This window comes from Podarcis gaigeae (genome assembly GCF_964106915.1).
Source record: "Podarcis gaigeae genome assembly, chromosome: 8".
Taxonomy (NCBI): domain Eukaryota; kingdom Metazoa; phylum Chordata; class Lepidosauria; order Squamata; family Lacertidae; genus Podarcis; species Podarcis gaigeae.
Genome location: NC_139684.1, coordinates 10,531,520 through 10,555,459, shown reverse-complemented (window position 1 = coordinate 10,555,459; position 23,940 = coordinate 10,531,520). Strand labels below are relative to the sequence as shown.

Genomic DNA, 23,940 nt, shown 5'->3' with positions numbered 1-23,940 from the left:
GTATTATCCAAAAACATATCATCCTTGTTTTTTCTCCCATTTTTCCTCCCTCCCCCCACCCTCCCACACAAAACCCACCCACCCCCCGACTTCCCTCAGTTCCAGTCTTTGGTTTCTCCAAGACTGCTGTTTTCTGCATGTTACAAAGTTGTATAGATCCTCAAACTATTTAGCTGGTTATTATCAATAAAAAGTTTGTGAATGTTTATTCAAAACCTGGATTGAATAAGGAGTCCAGTTCACTTTGTTGCGTCTTCAGATACTTTGTAAAGGGTTCCCATTCATCCTTAAAGTCACAGTTGTCCCGTAGCTTATATTTCAATTTTGCCAGTTCTGCATAGTCCGTCAATTTATCTTGCCACGATTTTTTAGTTGGGGTTTCTTCAGTCTTCCATCCATGTGCTACCAGAACTCTCGCGGCCGCTGTGTGAGCAACTCTCAATGGGTGATGCACCGTTGCGGAACTCACATAAGACATCAGAAGGAGTCTGGATGCTGCTGCTGCTGGATCCGACCCAGTTTTATGGTGCTCACAGACAGGGAAGGCAACAGCTTTCTCTTGCTGGCGCATTTGGGTATTTCACAGATAGACTGCTACTTCACATGGAGGTCCACAGCAAAGCCCACGGCTTTTTGCCACAGATCGTGGCAGCAAATCCTATAAATCAGTTGTGCGTTGAGCGGGAGGCCGGCTGACGCTGGTGCCCGCAGTTCAAGAAGAATGAACTTTACAGTGTGGTTGCAAAGGGGAGCAACCCCTCCATTCCTTCCATGGTCGCTCATCCCAATAAAGGGGAGTCTCTGGGAGCTGAAATAAAAGGCGAAAACTGTGACGAGGTGAGCGCTGCCTCTTCCCTGGCAGAAGTTGCCCCATTAGCAACAAGAAAATGTTTGCGAATGTTCTATGGCAGGAACGTCCAACTTCCAAGATCTACTCACATGATTAAAATCTGGCAGTGATCTACCCCTTTTTGGGGTATTCAGGTCAAACTTGTCGGTCTTTTTTTTAGGCAGGAACATCTTGCTTTGGGAGGAGGTTCAGGTCAAAGTTGTCAAGCTTCTTTTAGAAAGGAAGATCCCGTTTTTTGGGGGGGGGGGGTTCAGATCTAATGAATGGAAAGAGGCGCTCAGCAATCCCTAAGGAGACAGTCAGCCTTGCTGCGCAAACTCTGACTTCCGTTCTAGTGATCTAGAGAGCGGGGAGGTGCCAGATGGAGGAGCCACCGATCTACCGTGATCTACGAAAAGCTCCCGGGGATCGACCAGTCAATCCCCGTTGACCTGTTGGACACCCCTGTTCTGTGGCATCGCAACAGTCCATTATTTAGCACACCTGTATGCCAGATGTTCTGGCAGTGCATCCCAAGTTCCCTTGCTTTGCTTTGCTTTGCTCTGTTTACAGTGGTACCTCCGGTTACAGATGGTTCAGTGGTTCTCGGGTTACAGAAATCGGGCTCCGGCTGCGCGGCAGCAGCGGGAGGCCCAATTAGCTAAAGTGGTGCTTCAGGTTAAGAACAGTTTCAGGTTCAGAACGGACCTCCGGAATGAATTACGGTAAGTTCTTAACCGAGGTACCAATGTATTTCTCAAACTTCTGCCCTTCGTTCCAAAGGGAGCCCAGGGCGTCTTGTCCAACTGCGGAAATGCATTTGATGCGTGTGTGTCTGTCTCTCTACCTCTGTGCTCCTCTCTTCCCACAGTGGCCTCCCACGCCGAGATGTCGTCCTTGCTTTCCCTCCAGGAGGAGAACCGCATCTTGCAGCAGGAGCTGTCCCGGGTGGAAGATTTGCTGGCCCAGAGCCGGGCTGAGCGGGATGAACTGGCCATCAAGTACAACGCCATCAGTGAGCGGGTAGGTGCAGGAGGCAGGCAGGGTCTTCTCTACCCTTCCCAGTAGGCCTTTTCAGGCAAATGGGTCTATGAAATCTTTACCAGCACTTTACCAGTGCTAGTGAATAGGTTTTATGGTCCAGTCGACTCTCACCTTTTGTGCAAGTTCTGTTCTAGGGATAGCATGTAAAGCCACAATAATGCTGTGTTACTTTTATTGTTGTTTTATTGTTGTTAGCCGCTCTGAGCCCGGCTTCGGCTGGGGAGGGCGGGATATTAATAATAATAATAATAATAATAATAATAATAATAATCCAGATTGTGCAAATCAAATATAACTCATAGAATTCCACAGGATGTGGTATTAGTGTGTGAAAGCAGTCCAGATGGTGGAGTTGTCAGGTGCCATCTTCACTTGGTCACAAGTGACCAACAGCCAGGGGCAAAATGCTCCTGGCGCCTGGCTAATTTCGAACACTGAATGCAAGTAGGAAGATGCAGACTCTGTTGGGGTGAGGATGGCTTGAGCTGTTTAGAGATGTGCTGGCGCAGAGAGAGGGGTTCTCTGTGGACCCGCCATGGGATTGAGCTCTGGCAAGGGAGATTTGAGGCGCTGGAGAAAGAGAGGCACCAGGGCCCTGCCAGGATCCAATCTCCCCCTTCCAAAAACAAAAAGAACCTGGCAAACGAGAATGGGTCCCATTATTTCTTTGGTCAGTTTCCCAGCATGCCCTGCTCCCCCCACCCCAGTCTTGTCTCCTGTACTCAGATCTGACTAAGGGTCTCCATGGAAAACATTTCCTGACTGCTTTCCAGAGTATTGGGGGGGGAGGGAATGGGGCATATTTTATTCTTCCTCCATGTCCAAAAGCTTTGGCCTGCCTGGACAGGTCCAGCTGAATAGCACCCGGGCTGGTTGAGACCTGCCTCTTGGCTGTGCAGTTTGCAAAGGGGACACGCGGGTGTTTGCATGTGCCCTGCCACTCACGCTTGACCTGAATTAGTGGATTTAAGAACCAGGCGTGAAACACTTTGGAAGGAAGGAGGCACGCAAAAAACAACAACGTATTGACAGTGATCTCGTGCTCCGTAGTTTTCAAAGCGGGGCTGTCCATTGGATCAAAGAAATCTCGGTAGGTTAGCTAGCTAGCTAGTTTAATTCTCTGTAATTTCACATCAGGATGAAACATTTCGTACCCCCCCCCCCGAAAAAAAGCTTGCTTTGTGCTTCAATTGCTACCAGGCCCCATCTTACAAATGTGAAGGAGGAAGGGGCTGGGCTGGCAGCAATGCCTCTCCTGAGATGGAACCGGAATATACCAGCAATTTTACAAGGGGCTGCCAATGGCACCCCAGGGCTTTTTGTAAAAAAAGAAATAAATCAAATTTCAAGGGGCTGCCAGAATCGTTGCAACAGCTTTGTACAGAAAGACAGTGTTGTCTTCCCTCTTTTGCAGCTTGGGGTGGGGAACTGAGGCTAAGATTGGGGAGTCCATTGAGGGTTTTTTGCTCCTGAAACCTTCTAGAGCTCTAAACCGGAGGGATGTTTTCTTCAAAGCATAGCTGGGTCTGCCTACCTCTTGGTTGTAGGCAAGGGCAGGAAAAGAAACAATTCTCCTAAGAATTTCTGCTCTGGCTGGGCCTGGGGGGGGGCTCTTGGTTTGGGGGCTGCTCTCCTTACAAGACTGTATTGGGAGCTGGGCTCACATGCTCCGGTGACCATGGCGACTAGCAGGATAATTTAAATGGGCTGCAGGTTGCCATGGCAGCCGTTGCCTGGGAAGAGGGCAAACTTCACTCCTGCATTTTACATCTTGCGCCCAATTCCCCCCCCCAAGCCATTTTTCTGTTAAAAACAAAAACAAAACCATGCACAACCCTTTTGACAAATGCTTTGAAAGTGGGAGCAAAGGTCAATCTCCTGCAGATGCTCTGTGTTTAAATTGTCCCAGGCTTGGGAAGATTGATTAAAAAAAAGGATTAGTTGGCTTCCCTGCCAAATCGGTGTGTGTGGTTCAGTCTGGCTGTTATTTCTTCTTAGCCTTGCGGCAGTCCTCTGCAGTCCATCAACCCAGAACTGGCTCCTTTGACAGGCTGCGGGCTCCCCAAGGCCCTCCGGCAACTGGTGCCCAAAGGGTAGACTGCCTTGGGACATGGAAGTTCCATGCAACAGCGATAGGCAATGGGCACAAGCTTAGAGGAGGGCTCTCTCGCTCTTCCTGAGAATTGGGGCAGGCGAGGCTTAGGCACGAGGGGCCCTGATCCTCCTCCCCTTTCTTTCCTGGGACTCCTCAGCTGGAGCAAGCGCTGCGCCTGGAGTCGGGTGAGCGGGAAAGGGAGGCATTGGAGAACAAGAGCTTGGCTCAGCAAAACGTGGAGCTGCGCCGGCGGCTGGAGGAAGAGCAGGCAGGCTACAAGAGGAAGCTCCAGGCCTACCAGGAGGGGCAGCAGCGGCAGGCCCAGCTGGTGCAGAAGCTGCAAGCCAAGGTGAGACCCCCATAAGTCCCTCCATGCACCAGCTCGCACCGCCAGCGGCACCCCCTACCATAGCTGTCAACTGTCCCTTATTTGGCGGGAAACTCCCTTATTCCAGCGCCGTTTCCCGCTGCTGTCCTGGATTGATGATGTCCCTTAAATTTCCCGGGTTTCATGCTCGCCCGGCTCGGGAGGGAAGCAGCGGCTCAGGGTCCTCCGCCTCGAGGGGCGTGTTGTGAGGAGATGGGTGCCGGTGGGCAGGCAGGCAGCCCCTCTCTTGCGAGACTTCCGCCGCGCTGCCAGGGGAAGCTGGAGGCAGCAGCGGCGGTGGCTGAGGAGGCGGCCTGAGGGAGGAGGAAGAGGAGGGGATGGGGAGGGACGCAGAAGGGTGGCACTTCAGTGGCCGTTGCGGTACCGCAACGCCTCATGCCAGGCTCGTGGGCGGCATGGGCAAGACTCTCTCTCCCTCCCTACTTCTCTCTTGGGCGGGGAAGGGCCGATGGAACTCCTCGCGCCAGGATGACAGCAGCAGCCCTGACATGCTGCTTGGCATACCCTCCAACCAGTGCAGCATCTTAATGTAGTGATTTCCCCCTCTGCATCCCTTTCATAACTCTATTTTTATAAATCATTTGTCCATCCATAGTTCAAATTTTTACTACAAGTTTTCTGTCAATCCTACCAATGTGTGTAACGCTTTGCAATAGCTTTTCAAACAAATTATAAACTTTCCCCATTCTTTATTAAAGAGGTCCTCTTCCTAGTTTCTAATTCTGCCTGTAAGCTTTGCCATCTCGATGTCATTCATCAGTTTTCATAGAATCATAGAATCATAGAGTTGGAAGAGACCACAAGGGCCATCGAGTCCAACCCCCTGCCAAGCAGAAAACACCATCAGAGCACTCCTGACATATGGTTGTCAAGCCTCTGCTTAAAGACCTCCAAAGAAGGAGACTCCACCACACTCCTTGGCAGCAAATTCCACTGTCGAACAGCTCTTACTGTCAGGAAATTCTTCCTAATGTTTAGGTGGAATCTTGTTTCTTGAAGTTTGGATCCACTGCTCCGTGTCCGCTTCTCTGGAGCAGCAGAAAACAACCTTTCTCCCTCCTCCTCTATGTGGCATCCTTTTATATATTTGAACATAGCTATCATATCACCCCTTAACCTCCTCTTCTCCAGGCTAAACATGCCCAGCTCCCTTAGCTGTTCCTCATAAGGCATCATTTCCAGGCCTTTGACCATTTTGGTTGCCCTCCTCTGGACACGTTCTAGTTTGTCAGTGTCCTTCTTGAACTGTGGTGCCCAGAACTGGACACAGTACTCCAGGTGAGGTCTGACCAGAGCAGAACACAGTGGCTCTATTACTTCCGACCCTCTTCTTTGGTCGGAGTTGTAGACCCTTAGGATCATCTAGTCCAACTCCCTGCAAAACACAGTCAGTGGCAGCCAAAGCAGCATGGCTCCATCAGTGCCGGATTTCTGTATAAGGTAAGCCAAAATCCCTTATTTTGGCTGCTGGTCCCTTATTTTCAAATCTGTAAATTGACAGCTATGCCCCCAATTCTTCCCCTGCCCCATGGCGGCACCTGCCGGCCAGGTCAACGAGTAGAACGGAGCGAAACCTGGTTTTCAGCATCATGATATGTCAGCAGCTAAACCTCGCAATATACCGATATACAGTGGTACCTTGGTTGTCGAATGGCTGGGCTCCCAAACAAATCGGCTCCCGAACTCTACAAACCCAGAAGTGCGTGTGTTCCGGTTTGCGAACGTTTTTTGGAAGCCGAACGTCCGACGCAGCTTCTGCAGCTTCTGATTGAAGCTCCTATAGCCAATCAGAAGCTGCGCCTTGGTTTTCAAACGGTTCCAGGCTCCCAAAATGCATTAAGTTTGACAACCAAGGATTCCACTGTATTACGGTTTTGGAAATAAGGAGCTCTGTAGAGGCGTTGGCCGGCTCCGTGGTTTTCCCTGCATTGTGATTTTTGCAGAGCAAACACACACACATGCACCACTCATGATTCGCATTGCCGGCTCAAAAATTAGGAAACCGATATCGCGATTGGGGCTGGGCGATATATATTGTCCAAAACTGGTTTGAAGTCCATATACCTCCCACCTCTCTAGGTTGTCCAGTACAAAAAGAAGTGTGGGGAGCAGGAAGAGCAACTGCTTGAGAAATCGACGGAGCTGGAGCAGCAGCGCCTAGTGGTGAGTGCCTCTTTCACATGGGGGGGGGGTGTCAGGGTCGTGCTTTCTGCTCCCTCTCCCTCCAGGCCTTGACTTGTCGGCTGATTTTGCTTCCCAGAGGTGTGTGGTTTTCCCCTGTTGCCATTGGGGTGCTCTTTCCGTGAATGGGTGGCCCTCTTCACATGCTCAGGATCCCTGCACATATTTGAGGACTGGGGTTCGGTGTAGAATCTTCTGGGGGGGGGGGGAGGAAGCCTGGATTAAGCCGTGCTTTTGTGCATGTCCAAATGAACACTGGTCCTTTCTGGACATGCTCTGGCACAGAGTCCCGCTGCTCCAGCTTCCGGAGCTAAGCTTTTTTGTGCCCCTGCATGCAGTGGCGTAGCGTGGGTTGTCAGCACCCGGGGCAAGGCAAGTAATTTGCACCCCCTAACCCGTGGATTTGCGCCCCCTAACCCCAACCCCCAGATGTTGCGCCCAGTGCGGCCGGCCCCCCCTGCACCGCCCACGCTACGCCACTGCCTGCATGTATGTCAAAGCCGCAGTGGCAGCTTCTCTCTGCTCCCTTCTCCCGCAGAGCCGTCTGGACATCACAGAATCGCGCTTGCGGCAGGAGGAGGAGCACAGCAGTGACCTGGAAACTGCTCTCATCCGGCTGGAAGAAGAGCAACAAAGGCCAGTGTAATGAGGGGGAGCAAGGCAGGGCGGGGGGGGGGGAGGGGTTTACAAGGCACAGCTCACCCAAATCACTAAACCCCAACCCCTTTTGTCCATCCCCTAAGCAAGTGGTTCCCAAACTTATTTGGGGACGTTTTTAGTGTGTGATGTTGTGTTGCGCTTTTACTGTTGTTGTTGTTTTTTGTTGGGAGCCTCCCAGAGTGGCAAGGGCAACTCAGTCGGACGGGTGGCATGTAAATAATAAATTTTCAGAAAAATAAATAAATTACTCAGCAACCCCCCCCCCGCCAATCGGCCTAATTTAAGCAAACAAACAGAAAGATTCAGCGAGCCATTTGCGTTCCTTTATGTACCTATATTTCTTTCTTTTTAAAAATTTCTTTGGTTGTTCAAATAAAAAATTTACAGTCCAACTAACAACATAAAAACAAGATTCCAAGGAATCTCTTGGACTTCCCTCCTCCCCTTTGTGGGTCCTATGGTTAATCCTTTCCTCCTGCATCTTTTATGATCATCCAAATCTTTTACCTCTCCATCGTGTCCAAAATTCACCATTAGACTATGAGTGATATTCCAATCCTACTAACGATTTTATTTTATTTATTTATTTATTGTAATTTTTTAAAATTAATTTTCCAATAAAAACAAATTTATAACACAATTAAACATTCGGAATTCATCACACGTCTTTTTTCTTTTAGATTTCCCTCAGCAAGTCAGAAGTTTTCCGTAATTATTACATATCTTCACATTTCTTCATTTATATTGCACTATGTATATCTTATCTTACCATGTTATTTAAACAATATTTCTACCAAACCTTCTTACAGAGCTTCTTGGAAACTTACAAACGTTATATCATTATCACAAATATTTTTAATATATTCTGTAAATTTATTCCAGTCCTCAGTGAATCTTTGGTCCCGTCGGTTGCGAATCCTCCCTGTTAATCTGTCCAGTTCTGCATAATCCATTAATTTCGTTCTCCATTCTTCAATCGTGGGCATTTCTTCTTGTTTCCATTTCTGGGCCACAAGAGTTCTAGCTGCTGTTACTGCATACAAAAATACTTTCTGATCCTTCCTTTTTATCTCATCACCTAAAATTCCTAATAGGAATGCTTCTGGTTTTTTAACAAATGTATATTTCAATATTTTCTTTATCTCATTATATATCATTTCCCAGAAGCACTTCATTTTTTTACATTCCCACCACATATGATAAAATGTCCCTTCTTTCTCCTTACATTTCCAACATTTATTACTCACTTTATACATCTTACTTAATTTGACTGGTGCTATATACCATCGATATATCATTTTCATAACATTTTCTTTAATTGGGGTGCATGCTGTAAATCTCATCCCTTCCTTCCATAATTTTATTCAATCATCAAATTGAATGTTATGTCCAAAATCTTTGGCCCATTGAATCATAACTGATTTAACCTCTTCATCCTTCAGTTGCCATTCTAATAGTAATTTATACATCATAGATAAATTTTTAACTTCATTATTCAATACTTCTTGTTGAAACCTGGATTCTTTATCAAAATATCCTCTTTCTGCAACCTCTTTTCTAAACATTTCATTAATCTGAAAGTAATGCAGCCAATCATTTACATGTTCTTTCACTTCTTCATATGGTTTCATTTTCCACTTACTTCCTTCTTTCTTGATTAAATTCCCATATGTTATCCACCTCCTAGTCATATTGATCTTTTTAACACTCATCACCTCTAATGGTGGTACCCAATGTGGGATTTTTGGTTCCAGTAGGTTTTTATACCTACCCCATACCTCAATCAGAGATCAATCAGATGCACTCGTTTCTTTTCATACCATAAATACGCGTGCCAACCAAATCTATTATCATATCCTTCCAAATCTAACAAATCTGTGTTTTCTAATTTCATCCATTCTTTCAACCAACATATACATGATGCTTCATAGTATAACCTCAAGTCTGGCAGGGCAAAGCCTCCCCTCTCTTTTAAATCTGTTAACAACTTAAATTTTATTCTCGGCTTTTTGCCCTGCCAGATGTATCTTGAAATTACTTTTTGCCATTCTTTAAATATTGCTACTCCTTTAATTATTGGAATTGCTTGGAACAGAAACAACATTTTCGGTAACAGACTCATCTTAATCGTTGCAATTCTTCCCCAAAATGATAATTTCATTCTGCCCCACACCTCTAAATCTCGTTTAACTTTATTCCATACTGGTACATAGTTATTTTGAAACAAATCAATATTCCTGGAAGTCAATACAATCCCTAAATATTTCACTTTCTTTACCACCTCAATCTCTGTCTGTTGCTGTATTCTTTCACTAATTTCTTGGTCTATGTTTCTCACGATTATTTTGGTTTTTTCCTTATTCAGTTTAAACCCTGCCACCTGTCCAAATTCTTCCATTTCTTTTAATACTTCTTTAGTAGTCTGGAAAGGATCTTCTATCATTATAACCAAGTCATCAGCATACGCCTTTACTTTATATTGATTACGGCCAACCGATACCCCTTTTATCTGTTCATTGTTTCTTATTGAACTTAATCAGACTTCCAGGACTGATATGAATAGCAACGGTGATAGAGGACACCCTTGTCTTGTACCCTGTGTGAGCCTCCTGGCCGGTAGGTTGCTGTGGTTTGCTGGAAGGGAGAGGGGCAAGGCGGTGGGGAACATACCATCTGGAACGCTGGATTGGCTCCACGGATGTGTTTGCACCACCTCTGTCTCCCTACCCCACTCCACCCCACCCCACCCCGCCTCCCCCTTCTCCCTGTCCCTCCCTCTGTTCAAAAGTGTCCCACCTGCGAGCCACTTCTGTGTGTACATTTCCAGGAGATTTTCTCCACTCCTCCACCACCATCGCGCCTGTTCTACGTCTGTCTTTCATTTTAGGCTATCATCATTGATGCTTGGGGCAACAAAGAAATCTTAATAGTGAGTAGAGAGGCCAGGAGTTGTCTGTGGATGTAATTCAGCTTATTCCTGACATCTTATTCCACATTCCGAGGGCAGCCCAGAAGGGTTGAACGCCATGAGAGAGGCAGGAACATCTCCTTCTTTTTAAATCTAAGGGCTTATCCACACTTAAATTTTTGCCCTGTTCTTTCCAGGCTGTGCTTTAAATATCCACCTCTGAGTGTGTTCAAGGAGAGGTGTGGCTTTCCCTGCTAAAACCTGCTCTTTTAGGCCGGAAGGTTTGAGGCCTAGTTCTCCAACTGTCACTCCTCATTGGAGTGACACTCCTCCAACTGTCCCTTCCTTATTGAGAATGCCTGCCGGAAGGAGAAAACGAGGTGCAAAGAGCCAGAAGACCATTATTGAGACTCACAATTCCTCTAAAACAAAGAATCAGCAGAGAGCCAACGCCATCTGCCCTGGCTCAGAAACAGAGCGGGTTGAGGAAACCGAGAAAACAGAGCAAATAGAACAAACAGTGAGTAACAACGTTGGGGGAACCTCACCCCCCCTTAAGGAGGATGTCAATGACCCGACCCCCCTCCTCCCAGAAAAAGCTAATCCGTCCAAGAGGGCAAGAGCAGGAGCAGGAGGGATTCCTTCCACTCCTAACGCTGACCCACCCGTGCCTCTAGAACAAGATATCAGAGGAGCCTGCTTTCAACCCTACCAAGAGATTTGCATGTTGTCTGCAGAAACTATGGTTCTGGTTCTCCAAAGACTGGATGAAATCCTCACCAGAACAGTTAACATTGAGAAACAATTGGATACTAGTTCCTCCCCTTTAAATGCCCACGGGCTTAAAAGGATGATAAGAAATGACTCTGTTAACAACTCACCAACTCAAACTATGGATGAAGTGAGGTCCTGTCAAGTCTTGCAAATGAACCAGATAATGCTTGAGATTCACCGATACACTCATAGGTGGATGAACCGCAGACAAATTACTATGTCCTTGTCTCAGCTCCTGAATTACCATTACCGAAATGTAGATCTAGAAAATTTCCACTTCCTGCCTACCTTGAGAAACACCATGCGCCTTTTTATGACCTTTAGGTCATCAACCCTCCCATCTCGACTCATGGAGATAAAGGATACCCTATGGTGGTTCCATTCTCTCCGCCCAGTGAGGGTATTTAAGGACGAAACTAGGAGGCAATTGGTCCCTTGCATAGAGTCAAAGCTAATGTGGATAAAGGAAACCAAGCTCAACACTAGAAATACTAATTGCCCGAAGGAAGAAAAGAACTCTGTAAGCCTAGAATTACAAGACCTGAAGAAGAGGCTAATGAGTATAAAGACTGAGATTTCTACCCAAAATATAAGGACAGTAGAGCCTAGAGCACAATATTTAAAGACGTCCAATAGCTCTTTATCCCATCGAAAGACATCAGTGCAACTCCCTGTTCCCTTTTCAAACGACACCAAATTAGATGAGGAATTTGGTGTCTCCGACATTTCTATGGCAACAACACATAAAGAACTCTATGTTGCTGACAATCTGGAGATATCCAGCACCAAATCTACATCTGGACCTTTGCCTAATGTTCCAAAAACTTACCAGAATGATCAGCCTTCTCTACTGTACTCCTGGCGAGACAGGATGGACAGATCTTCCGAATTCAAATCTGGCTCTTCGTTGGCCAGTGATCCACATTTTATAACACATACCTCATTAATACTTCCACAGCCACAGATAGAACCAACAATCCTCCAATTAACCCAGGAGGGAGAGGGGGATTGACAGTTAATGAAACACCATGGGACTGTCCCCCCCGCTTGGGGTGCGGTTGGTTGGGTTTTATCTTCTAGGGATACTTACCCTATCAGACCTCCACCTCTTTCCCATACCACTTTGACCCATGAGTCCTGGCCCAAGGATGACTTGTTATTGAGGGGGTGTTACCCATCTATTGGGGAGGCTGGTATGGGATCTGGGATTTCCACAATTGAAGGGCTAGGGAGGAATGGCGGTGGGGCTAGATATCGCTATCGGCGAAGGGTTTCGAGATGCAGTGATCCTCGAACCCCTTCCAATCTACGCCCCATCCCAAGGGATGAGGGTAGGGAGAGTGAGGATTACACACCTCCGTCATTGGTGCTGTGCAATGCCAGGTCCATAGGCAACAAAACCGCCACCATGCGTGACTTTTTTGTCTCGCAGGGGATTGACCTGGCTTGCGTGACGGAGACCTGGGTACGGGAAGGCGAAGTAGTCTCCCTACATGAGATAACACCCCCAGGTTTCTCTGTCCTCCATCAATCGCGGACTGTGGGTCGGGGGGGAGGAGTAGCGTTGTTATTCCGGGAGGATTGCTCTTTCAGAGCTCTGCCATCACCGACGATCTCCGGCATTGAATGTGTTGGTCTCGTGTGGGGCACCAAGGAGAGCTTGGCTGTCTGGCTGGTGTACCGACCACCCAGCACACCTGCAGCCACCCTGTCAGACCTGCTGGAGGTGGTGGCGGGCTGGGCCTTGGAGTTCCCAAACCTACTGGTTTTGGGAGACTTCAACGTCCATGTCGATGCCGCTCCCTCCTCACAGGCTCTGGACCTAGTGACTTCCATGGCAACACTAGGGCTCTCCCAGGTTGTTTTGGGCCCCACTCATCAAGCAGGCCACACGTTGGATCTGATCTTTGGGGCTGGCATAGATGTGATCATGCTCCCTGCTGTGGAAGTGCCATGGTCTGATCACTACGCTCTGAAAGCCAAGATAGACTTCCCGCTCCTCCCCAGCTCGGGTGGCGAACCCATTTGGGCTCGTCCGCGAAAACTGATGGATCCTGATAGATTCCGACAAGCCTTCCTGGCGACTCATTAGATGACCTTGTTGAGGACTGGAATAACCGGCTCTTGGCAGCCATTGATGAGATCGCGCCTAAGCGCCCTCTGCGACCCCGTCGAAACCGGGCCCCTTGGTTTACTGAGGAGCTCCGGAAAATGAAGCGGGATCTCAGACGGCTAGAGCGAGTATGGCGACGGACTCGTGCCGGAGCCTCAAGAACATCTTATAGGACGCTTATGAAAGCCTATGAGATGGCTATGAAAGCTGCTAAGAAATCTTACTTTGCAGCTTCCATTGCATCCGCTAGCTCTCACCCGGCACAACTTTTTAAAATAATTAGGTCAATAACGTCCTTAGGAGGACAACCAAATTTAAGCACAAATTCGACCCACAGCTATGAGGCATTCGCGAGTTTTTTTGCGGAGAAAGTCCTGTTGCTCCGCCGTGACCTCCCTGCCAATTTAGATACAGTGACTGAACTGGAGGCCCCTCGACTGACTTCAGGTCCAGTGTTGGACCATTTCGATCGGATACTCCCTACTGATGTGGATAGATTCCTCCAAGTTGGTAGGCCCACCACCTGCCTCCTTGATCCGTGCCCGTCTTGGCTGATTAGGGAGTGTCCAGATGTTGTGCGGACCCCCCTGGTTGAAATTATCAATTTGTCCCTTGACACGGGGACATTCCCAGGGGAATTGAAGGAAGCAGTCGTGTGTCCACTCTTAAAAAAAACTTCATTAGATCCCTTAGACCTATCCAATTACTGCCCAGTTTCAAATCTTCCATACCTGGGTAAGGTAATTGAGAGAGCGGTTGCTGAACAGCTTGGTAGGTTTCTGGAGGAAACATTGGCATTAGATCCATTTCAGTCCGGTTTCCGTCCTGGTTTTGGGACGGAGACGGCTCTGGCTGCCCTAACAGATGATCTCCGTAGACAACTGGATCGAGGCGGGTCAGGACTGCTGATCCTTTTAGATTTGTCAGCAGCCTTTGACATGGTCGATCATGATCTTCTGGACCACCGCCTTGCAGACGTAGGGATACAGGGCATAGCCCGTAACTGGTTGTAATCTTTTATCTCTGGTCGGGGACAGAGGGTGGCATTAGGGAGGGAAATGTCGTTGCGCCACTCCTTGGTGTGTGGAGTGCCGCAGGGCGCAATTCTCTCCCCGATGCTTTTTAACATCTTTATGCGCCCCCTTGCCCAGATTATCCGGAGCTATGGGCTGGGCTGTCACCAATATGCTGATGACACTCAGCTCTATCTGCTGATGGATGGCCACACTGACTCGGCCCCGAACACACTGACCAGATGCTTGGAAGCTGTGGCTGGATGGTTTCGTGGGAGCCGATTGAAACTAAATCCTTCGAAGACAGAGGTCCTATGGCTAGGTCGGGATGGCATGGGGATGAGGGACCAACTCCCTTCTCTTGCGGGGGCCCAATTAGTGCCATTGCCTTCCGTTAAGTGTTTGGGTGTAATCCTTGATGCCTCCCTTTCCATGGAGGCGCAAGTTACAGCAACAGCCAAGGCGACATTTTTCCACCTTCGCCGCATCAAGCAGTTGGTCCCTTACCTTTCCCGCCCCGCCCTGGCCACAGTGATCCATGCGACGGTCATCCCCCGGCTTGACTACTGTAATTCGCTCTATGCGGGGCTGCCCTTGAAGCTGTCCCAGAAACTCCAGCGGGTACAGAATGCTGCAGCGAGGCTCCTCATGGGGTCTCTGCCATGGGAGCATATTCACCCAGTGCTTTTCAAGCTGCACTGGCTCCCGGTGGAGTACAGGGTCAGATTTAAGGTGCTGCTTTTGACCTTTAAAGCCCTTCACGGCCTAGGACCCTCGTACCTACAGGACCGCCTCTCCTGGTATGCCCCACGGAGAGCCTCAAGGTCCATAAATAACAACACCCTAGTGGTCCCAGGCCCTAAAGAAGTTAGATTGGCTTCAACCAGAGCCAGGGCCTTTTCAACTCTGGCTCCGGCCTGGTGGAACGCTCTGCCTCATGAGACCAGGGCCCTGCAGGATCTGATTTCTTTCCGCAGGGCCTGGCCTTTGGCTTGGAGCCAATTTGATTCCCTCCCTCTCTCTCTCTCTCTCTCTCTCTCTCTTTTTTTCCCTCCTCTTTCTTTCTTTTCCTTCTCCTGCGATGAGGCTACATTTTAATATTTTAATGTTCCATTATTTTAATGTTGTATTTTATTTTTGTTTTTAAGTTGTAATCATTCATCTTGTTTTTATTATTGCTTGCAAGCCGCTCTGAGCCCGGCCTTGGCTGGGGAGGGCGGGGTATAAATAAAAAATTATTATTATTACCCTTGGTTATTGCAATATTTTCCGTTATTATATTATTGGCAATTAGTTTTGCTCTTTGTTCTGAATGTATTGCTTTTATACCATTTAGAAAAGATTGGCCCATATCCATCGCTTCTCAGTTTTTTAACATAAATTTCCAAGAAATATTATCAAAGGCTTTCTCCGCATCCACAAAAATTAACATTGCTTGTTTATCCTTCCTGTTAGTCAGATATTCCATTATATCAATTATATTTCTTATGTTTTCTTTCATCTGTCTACCAGGAAGGAAACCTACTGGATCCTTCTGTATCCTTTCCTTTAAAATTCTTTTCATCCTATTTGCCAAAATGTTTGCGAACATTTTGTAATCATTATTTAATAATGAGATCGGCCTGTAATTCAATAGACCATTTCCATTCTTTTATAAAAAGTTTGCTTTCTTGATTTCTTACTCTTCCAGTAAGTTTTGCCATTTCTGCATATTCCATAAGTTTTTGTATCCATTCTTCCTTTGCTGGGACTTCTGCATTTTTCAAGTTTTGGGCAAGTAACATTCTTGCCACTATAGTCGTGTCCATGAATAAAAATAGATTTCTCACCCTTTTCCTATGCATCTGCAGGGAGGCAGATAGATAGATAGATAGATAGATAGATAGATAGATAGATAGATGAATAGATGATAGATAGAGATAGATAGATAGATAGATAGATAGATAGATAGATAGATAGTTGTTTAGTCGTGTCCGACTCTTCGTGACCCTATGGACCAGAGCACGCCAGGCACTCCTGTCTTCCACTGCCTCCCGCAGTTTGGTCAAACTCATGCTGGTAGTTTCAAGAACACTGTCCAACCATCTCGTCCTCTGTCGTCCCCTTCTCCTTGTGCCCTCCATCTTTCCCAACATCAGGGTCTTTTCCAGGGAGTCTTCTCTTCTCATGAGGTGGCCAAAGTATTGGAGCCTCAGCTTCAGGATCTGTCCTTCCAGTGAGCACTCAGGGCTGATTTCCTTCAGAATGGAGAGGTTTGATCTTCTTGCAGTCCATGGGACTCTCAAGAGTCTTCTCCAGCACCATAATTCAAAAGAATCAATTCTTTGGTGTATATATATATATATGTTTATAGATATACACATACACGTACCAAATAGACCTGCCTCCTTACCTGCTGCCCCTTGTCATCTGCAGGAGCACCAGCCTTGCCCAGGTCAATGCCATGCTGAGGGACCAGCTGGACCAGGCGAACACGGCCAACCAGGCCCTCAGTGAGGACATCCGTAAGCTGACGGCTGACTGGACCAAAGCCCGGGATGAGCTGGAGCAGCGGGAAGTGGACTGGAGGCGAGAGGAGGAGGTCTGGGGCATGGGAGAACCTGGGGTGGCGTGGGGGGCTTGAGGCAGGGGGCAAGTTTGGGGAGGGATACAAAGCGGTCCGAGAAGAGGCAGAGGGATGCCAGAGCACAGAGCCTGTCCTCGGTGCCTTCATTGCCTCTGGTGAAAAGGGTTCGGCAGGTTTTAAAATGAGGGGGAAAAGAGGAATGCAAATGGGTAAAACTGATGGTAATTGCAGCCAGACAGGTTATAGCGAGTAATTGGAAAAATGCAGAAGAGCTAGGGGTGAACCAATGGAGGAAAAAACTGAATAATATTATAATTTTAGAATATCTAACTGTGAAGATACATAGAATGAAAGGGTTTAAGGTCAGTGAGAAAGAGGAGGATTGGTTTGAGAAGATATTGAATTATTTGAGTAGGTTTGAACAATTTGGGGCAATTAAAACGTTAAAGGGACGTGGGTGGCGCTGTGGGTTAAACCACAGACCCTAGGACTTGCTGATCAGAAGGTCGGCGGTTCGAATCCCCATGACGGGGTGAGCTCCCGTTGCTCGGTCCCTGCTCCTGCCAACCTAGCAGTTCGAAAGCATGTCAAAGTGCAAGTAGATAAATAGGTACCGCTCCGGCGGGAAGCTAAACGGCGTTTCTCTGTGCTGCTCTGGTTTGCCAGAAGCGGCTTAGTCATGCTGGCCACATGACCCGGAAGCTGTACGCCGGCTCCCTCAGCCAATAAAGCGAGATGAGCGCCGCAACCCCAGAGTCGTCCGCGACTGGACCTAATAGTCAGGGGTCCCTTTTACCTTTAAAATGCTAAAAGTTAAATAAACTTTGTGGAAGGAGGAGTGTTAAGGTATATAGAAGTGTACATATAGTTAATTTGAATATGTTATTATTGAATATTATTGGATATATATATTATTGAATATTGTATACCCAATGTATCAGCCGCCTGGGGGGTTTCACTGTTTGTGTTTTGGTGGCTGGTAAAAAACAAAAAAATAATTAAAAAAAATGAAATGAGGGGACAGCTTGCGGGACCTGCCTCCCTGAGAAGACGGCTGCCTGCCCCCCTGACTGCTGAATTTTTGTGGGCTGGCACTGCAGAAGCGCTTTCTTGTTGCCGGCACTGTCCTCAGCCTGCGGCTTCTCCTTCTCCCTTTCAGACCTTCAACACGTACTTCCGCAACGAGCACAGCCGCCTGCTAACCCTCTGGCGGCAAGTGGTGGGGTTCAGGAGGCACTTTGGGGAGATGAAGACCACGATGGAAAGGTCAGCCCCCAGGACAGCAACCTTGGCCACAGCCCCAAACCTGGGCCTGTTCACACTGCCCAGGCTCAAGCTGCTGTTGTTACTGCGCCCAGTGCCGGATTTACATATAAGCTAAACAAGCCATAGCTTAGGGCCCCACACTCTCGGTCCCCCCCCAACAAATTTAAAGGGAAAAACCATGGATGGACGTTTGCAAAATATAAGATAAAAAACAAATAAAATAAAACCTACATACAGCAACAGTGTTTTGTGTTGTGTAGGCTCCTATGATGTAAGTAATGGGCCCCACCTGCTATCCTGTTCCCTAAAACAGGAGTCAGCAACCTTTTTCAGCCAGGGGCTGGTCCACTATCCCTCAGACCATGTGGTTGGCCGGACTATATTTTGAAAAAATAATAATGAATGAATTCCTATGCCCCACAAATAACCCAGAGATGCATTTTAAATAAAACCATGCATTCTACTCATGTAAAACACCAGGCAGGCCGCACAAATAACCCAGAGATGCATTTTAAATAAAAGGACACATTCTGATTCCTGGACTGTCCGCGGGCCAGATTGAGAAGGCGATTGGGCCGCATCCAGCCCCCGGGCCTTAGGTTGCTTCTCCCTGCCCTAAAATATCACTGGTTTGCTCATTTCTGTACATAGGGTGCCTACGTTCTGCATGTACTGGTTGCATGGCAACATGTGCAAATGGCTAGATATCTATTAGGTCCATAAATTACCATATAGCGTATATCCAACACACACAAAAATGACAATTTGTTGTTGACAAAGGACATCTGGACATATAAGGGGCCCCATTACCTTCAGTAGCTTAGGGCCTCATCAAACCTAAATCCAGCCCTGACTGTGATTGGAGCCTGTATTAGGGGACATTTCCAAAAACAGCTACTGAGAAAACTGGGCAGATCGGTGTATAAATGAAAAGTTATACAAATCTGCTTGATTCTGCCCATTTAAAATGTAGTGGGGTTTTTTTGGGGGGGGGTGTTATAGTTTTGTTGTTTTCATTTTGATTACAGTCATACCATGGGAGTCGAACGGAATCCATTCCAGAAGGCCATTCGACTTCCAAAACATTCAAAAACCAAAGTGTGTCTTCTGATTGGCCGAAGGAAGCTCCTGCAGCCAATCGGAAGCCCTGTTGGATGTTCAGCTTCCAAAAACAGTTTGCAAACTGGAACAATCATTTCCGAGTTTGCGACACTTGGGAGCCAAAACGTTCGGGAGCCAAGGCGTCCGAGATCCAAGGTGTGACTGTATATATTTTGTGGTTTTATATTTTGATTTTGTTCTGTGAACCGCCCTGAGACCTCCAGGTACAGGGTGGTATATGAATTCAATAAATAATAATAAAATAATAATTTGCACAAAAATATACTAATTGATTAAATCGAGCAGATGTCCCTCTCAGTGCTTTTTGTGTGTGTGTGTGGAATGTTTATTCCCTTGTCTGCTCGTCATTTTGTAGGGGCAGGAAGTGACTGAGCATTTTCCCCAGCCATTTGAAAATCATGCTAGATCAGCATACCACATGAGGTCTAGAAACCTGAACTAAATGGTAACTGTGAATCTTAAGAAGCTCGGAGCACAGTTTTAAGTGCATTTTTGGTGGTGCTGCTTGTGCAGTGGCTCGTGAGGAGGAGGAGCATGTTGTTCCCTGCATTGCTCTCTCTTTTTGAAATCATTTTCCTTTGATTTTACAAATACGAATTTATAACATTCCAAATGCATATCCATATACTATAGAGATTACTCTGAATCTCAAGACTTCCAACCCATCCCCTCCATGGGTCCTAGTGTCAACATTTACAGCTGCATATTATTCCATATTCTATATTTTTAATCATATTATCCATAGTATTTGTTACATTACAAGTAGGTTTCAAATCCTGCTAATGTTTCTATTTGCTTGCAGGGGTCTCCTAGATAAATTATAAACATTTTCCCATTTTTTTTTTTTTTTTTTTAAATGTCCTCTTGGTTTGTGAGTTTTCCAGTCAGCTTTGCCATTTCAATGTAGTCCATCAGCTTAGCTTGCCATTTCTCTCTCCTTTGTCTTCTTTCTATATCTGGGCTAGTAGCATCTGAGCGGCTGTTGTCCCAGACATAAAAAGTATTTTCTGCTCCTTTGCGATGTCGGTACAGTCATACCTCGGGTTAAAGTCGCTTCAGGTTGAGCGCTTTCAGGTTACGCTCCGTGGCGACCCGGAAGTAACGGAACACATGACTTCTGAGTTTCGTCGCTCGTGCATGCGCAGACGCTCCGGAACGGATCCCGTTCGCATCCAGAGGTACCACTGTACTTAACGTATTTTTTGCTCTGTAAGACGCACCAGACCATAAGACACACCTAGTTTTTGGAAGAAGAAAACAAGAAAAAAAAATATTCAGAATCCCAGAAGGTTATGGGATAGCTGCGTGCAACCTCTCCCGGGCAAGGGGAGCCTTCATTCCCCTGCCCAGGCGAGGCTCCCCCCAAGAGCCACGCTCCCTTTAAAGAGCGTGCGGAGTGTGTGTGCGGCTCTTGAGGGCTTTCCCCGTGGAAAATTATTCTCCTGTTGAAAAAGGGCTGCCCTTTTCCTCCTCGGGAAAAAGCCCCGAAGAGCCGCACACATGCTCCAGCGGCTCTTGAAAGGTAGCGGTGAGCAGAGCCTCCCGCCTGCATTTGCTCCATGAGACGCACACACATTTCCCCTTTTTAGAAAGGGAAAAGTGCGTCTTATAAAGCGAAAAATATGGGTATATTGTTAGTTGCATTTCTCTCCCCTGAGCAACTCCTCCTCTTGCTCCCTATCTCGGCAGGGACCTCTCTGAGCTGGGCCACGAACTCTCCCGCTCCAGCCGCACGGTCCACGCTGCCTGCCTGAACCTGAGCAGCAACCTGCGCCTGTCGGAGAGCAGCACCGGCGCCACCCTGGAGAAGCAGGCGCTGCTGATGGCGCAGCTGGAGGAGCAGCTGAAGGACAAGGTCCGCGACATGATCCAGCTGCAGGTCCGCTGCGACATGGAGAAGGCCGAGCTGGGCAACAGGTACCAGGGAGGGGGGAATGGTTGGGGGAGGCAGGTTTAGCACCTGGCAGGGGAGCCTGCTCTGGCCTCCAGCATGGCCTGTGGTCGGGGTAGGAGGAGCCAGGCAGAGGGTCTTCTCAGTGGTGGCGCCCGCCCTGTGGATCGCCCTCCTATCAGATGTCAAGGATGGGTTACAAGCACCTCAGGTTACAAACACTTCGGGTTATAGGCTCCGCTAACCCAGAAGGGTTAAGGATTTTGCCCCAGGATGAGAACAGAAATTGCGCGGCGGCAGCAGGAGGCCCCGTTAGCTAAAGTGGTACCTCAGGTTAAGAACGTTTCAGGTTAAGAACGGACCACCAGAACGAATTAAGTTCTTAACCCAAGGTATCACTGTATCTGACTTTTAGAAGACGTCTGAAGGCAGCCCTGTTTAGGGAAGTTTTTAATGTCTGGTGTTTTGTTGCATTATTATTATTATTATTATTATTATTATTATTATTATTATTATTATTTCTGTTGGGAGCCACCCAGAGTGGCTGGGGGAAACAAACAAACAAACAAACAAACAAACAAACAAACAAACAAACAAACAAATATTATTTATACCCCGCCCATCTGGCTGGGCTTTCCCAGCCACTCTGGGTAGCTTCCAAGGCATAAAAACACAATAAAATAAAACCTTTTTGATACAGGGCTGTCTTCAGATGTCTTTCAACCACTGAGCTATGGCCTCCCCCCCCCCGAAATGTTCCTCACTCTTTGCATGTGGGGTTTCTGCTGAGGAGCTTGGCTCAGGCGCAGGGCCCATATGCTTTGCCTGCAAGAGGACTACTTCCGAAGCTCTCCCATGCCCCGCAAGGCCAGAATAGACCCCCGAACGCCCACACCGGCCCAGAACTGACCACCGAGGCTTTCTCTTCCCTTGCCCTCCAGGATCAATGAAGTCACGTCCAGCCTGGAGCGCTTGAAAGGCCAGAACGCGGAGAAGACCAAGGCAATTGAGGTGCTGACCCAGAAGCTGGAGAGTTTGGTGAGAGGAGGCAGCTGGGTTTTGGGGGAGGAGGATGATGGAGGGCATTGGGTGGCCCTCAAGAAGATGCAGCTCGCCAGGCATCGGCTCTGTCGGGGGCCGTGTGGCCCTAAGGGGTCTCCCCACTCCTGGTGCCGCAGCCCCCCCCTGGTTCTGCCCCCCCCCAGGCTGGCATGTGTCCCCCCCCTCCCCTTCCTCTCCCACTTGAGCCTGGGACTCTGTTGCTTTCATCCCACCTTTGTGTTCCTCCTTCTGCTTTCTGTGCTCCAATATTCCATTTATTTATTTATTTATTTATTCATTCATTCAATCATTCCTTGATTTACAAAAGTGTGTGCAATGTCTCTCTCTTGTATATATATTTTTTCCATGTAACTTTTTTACAAATCAGTTTCATTTGTTGAGACATTGGGAAAATAAGGGGGAAAGAGGGGGTGGAGATGGGAGTGGGGGGGTGTTTCTATTTTACTTACTACAGTGGTACCTCGGGTTACAGACGCTTCAGGTTACAGACTCCGCTAACCCAGAAATAGTACCTCGGGTTAAGAACTTTGCTTCAGGATGAGAACAAAAATTGCGGCAGCGGGAGGCCCCATTAGCTAAAGTGGTGCTTCAGGTTAAGAACGGTTTCAGGTTAAGAACGGACCTCTGGAACGAATTAAGTACTTAACCTGAGGTACCACTGTATATGTAGGGTTTGGTGTCAGCGTTGCTTGTGTCGGTTCTCTGCTGTTCGCTTGTGTTCCTTTGGTGGTGAGAGAGGTTGGGGTTGGCCTAGGATGTGGTTGTTCATTTGTGTCTGGCTGTGGTGGTCTTCGTTTTCATGTGTGAGTGGGGTGGGTGGGTGTTTGGGATCAGGTTAGCCATATTGGTTTGCATGTCGTTGGTGGATTTTTGTCGTTGTCTTGTTGGGCTGTGTATGTGATAAAAGGGAGCAATACCGGGGTGAAGGTGTCTTCTTTTATATTGAGATGTTTAAAAAGGGAAGAGAGAGAGAGAGAGTTTTCCTAAACTTTTCTTCCCTTTTCCCAACCCCACTCTGCTCTGCCTCCTTTGAGAACAACGGTAAATTTCCTCGTCCCCTTTTGGTGCCTGTGTACATTATGGTCTAATCTTCTTCCCATACTTCTCACTCGAGTCCCACTTCATTTGAGCTTTGCCATGGATGAAAAACTGGGGGGTGGAACCAGAGGGAGGAGATTTATTAATGCTTAAAGCCCTTCCGACCCTACCTGGGTGAATCATAGAGTTGTAGAACTGCAGAGGGAACCCCAAGGGTCATTCAGTCCAACCCCCTGCAATGCAGGAATCGCAGCCGAAGGCTCCCTGACAGACATCAATCCAGCCAACCTCTGCTAAAAAACTTCCCATGAAGGAGAGCCCACCACCTGTTCCACGGCCGGACTGCTCTCACCCTCAGAACGTTCTTCCTCTTGTTGATTCGGAATTTCCTTTCTCGTATTTTGAATTTGGTAGTTTTGGGTGCTCCCCTCTCTGTAGCAGCTGAAAACAAGCTTGCTCCATCTTTGGGGCACCCAGCATAGCTGTCAACGTTTCCCTTTTTTAAAGGGAAATTCCCTTATTCCAAATAGGATTCCTCGCAAGAAAAGAGGAAAGTTGACAGCTATGGCACCCAGCAGGTTAAGGATTCATCCCTGGTAAGTAGAACCAGGTATGGGTGGGAAGGACTGAAACTCTGGGGAGCTGCTGTTTAGCCAGTGTAGACGACACTGAGGTAGGTGGGTTTTGAGTGTCAGGCAGGCTCCTCTGTTCCTTTGTTCCTTTGTTTTCTTTGGTTTTGTTTAATTTTTTTTTAAAAAAATTACAATATAAATTTTATTAGTATTTTCCACACAACAACACGAAAAATATTGAAAAATAACAATACACAAAAAACAAAAAACAACATTCAAAAAACAAAAACAAAAAAGCAAATCCATATCTTACAAGTTAATAATATAAACACTAAAAAGAAAAACAAACATTGACTTCTACCAATCCCACAGCACCTCCTTTATCTCTCATTGTGTCTTCCTGTTTCCCTTATCATCT

General features: G+C 47.3%; 1 protein-coding gene across 3 annotated transcripts in view; it reads left to right on the top strand.

Annotated features, from left to right (window-relative positions):
* Window positions 1-23,940, top strand: part of CROCC (ciliary rootlet coiled-coil, rootletin) — a 71,866-nt gene that overhangs the window by 5,754 nt on the left and 42,172 nt on the right. For 2 of the 3 annotated variants that reach the window (XM_083750046.1, XM_083750045.1), the window contains exons 3-10: window positions 1,701-1,852; window positions 4,126-4,317; window positions 6,436-6,519; window positions 7,076-7,173; window positions 16,421-16,586; window positions 17,731-17,837; window positions 20,649-20,876; window positions 21,792-21,888. In XM_083750046.1, coding sequence (XP_083606172.1) covers window positions 1,718-1,852; window positions 4,126-4,317; window positions 6,436-6,519; window positions 7,076-7,173; window positions 16,421-16,586; window positions 17,731-17,837; window positions 20,649-20,876; window positions 21,792-21,888 — 1,107 coding nt within the window. In that variant the 5' untranslated portion in view covers window positions 1,701-1,717. Of the gene's footprint in view, window positions 1-1,700; window positions 1,853-4,125; window positions 4,318-6,435; window positions 6,520-7,075; window positions 7,174-16,420; window positions 16,587-17,730; window positions 17,838-18,920; window positions 19,095-20,648; window positions 20,877-21,791; window positions 21,889-23,940 lie in introns of those variants that run through there. The other variant, XM_083750047.1, reaches the window with a different exon arrangement.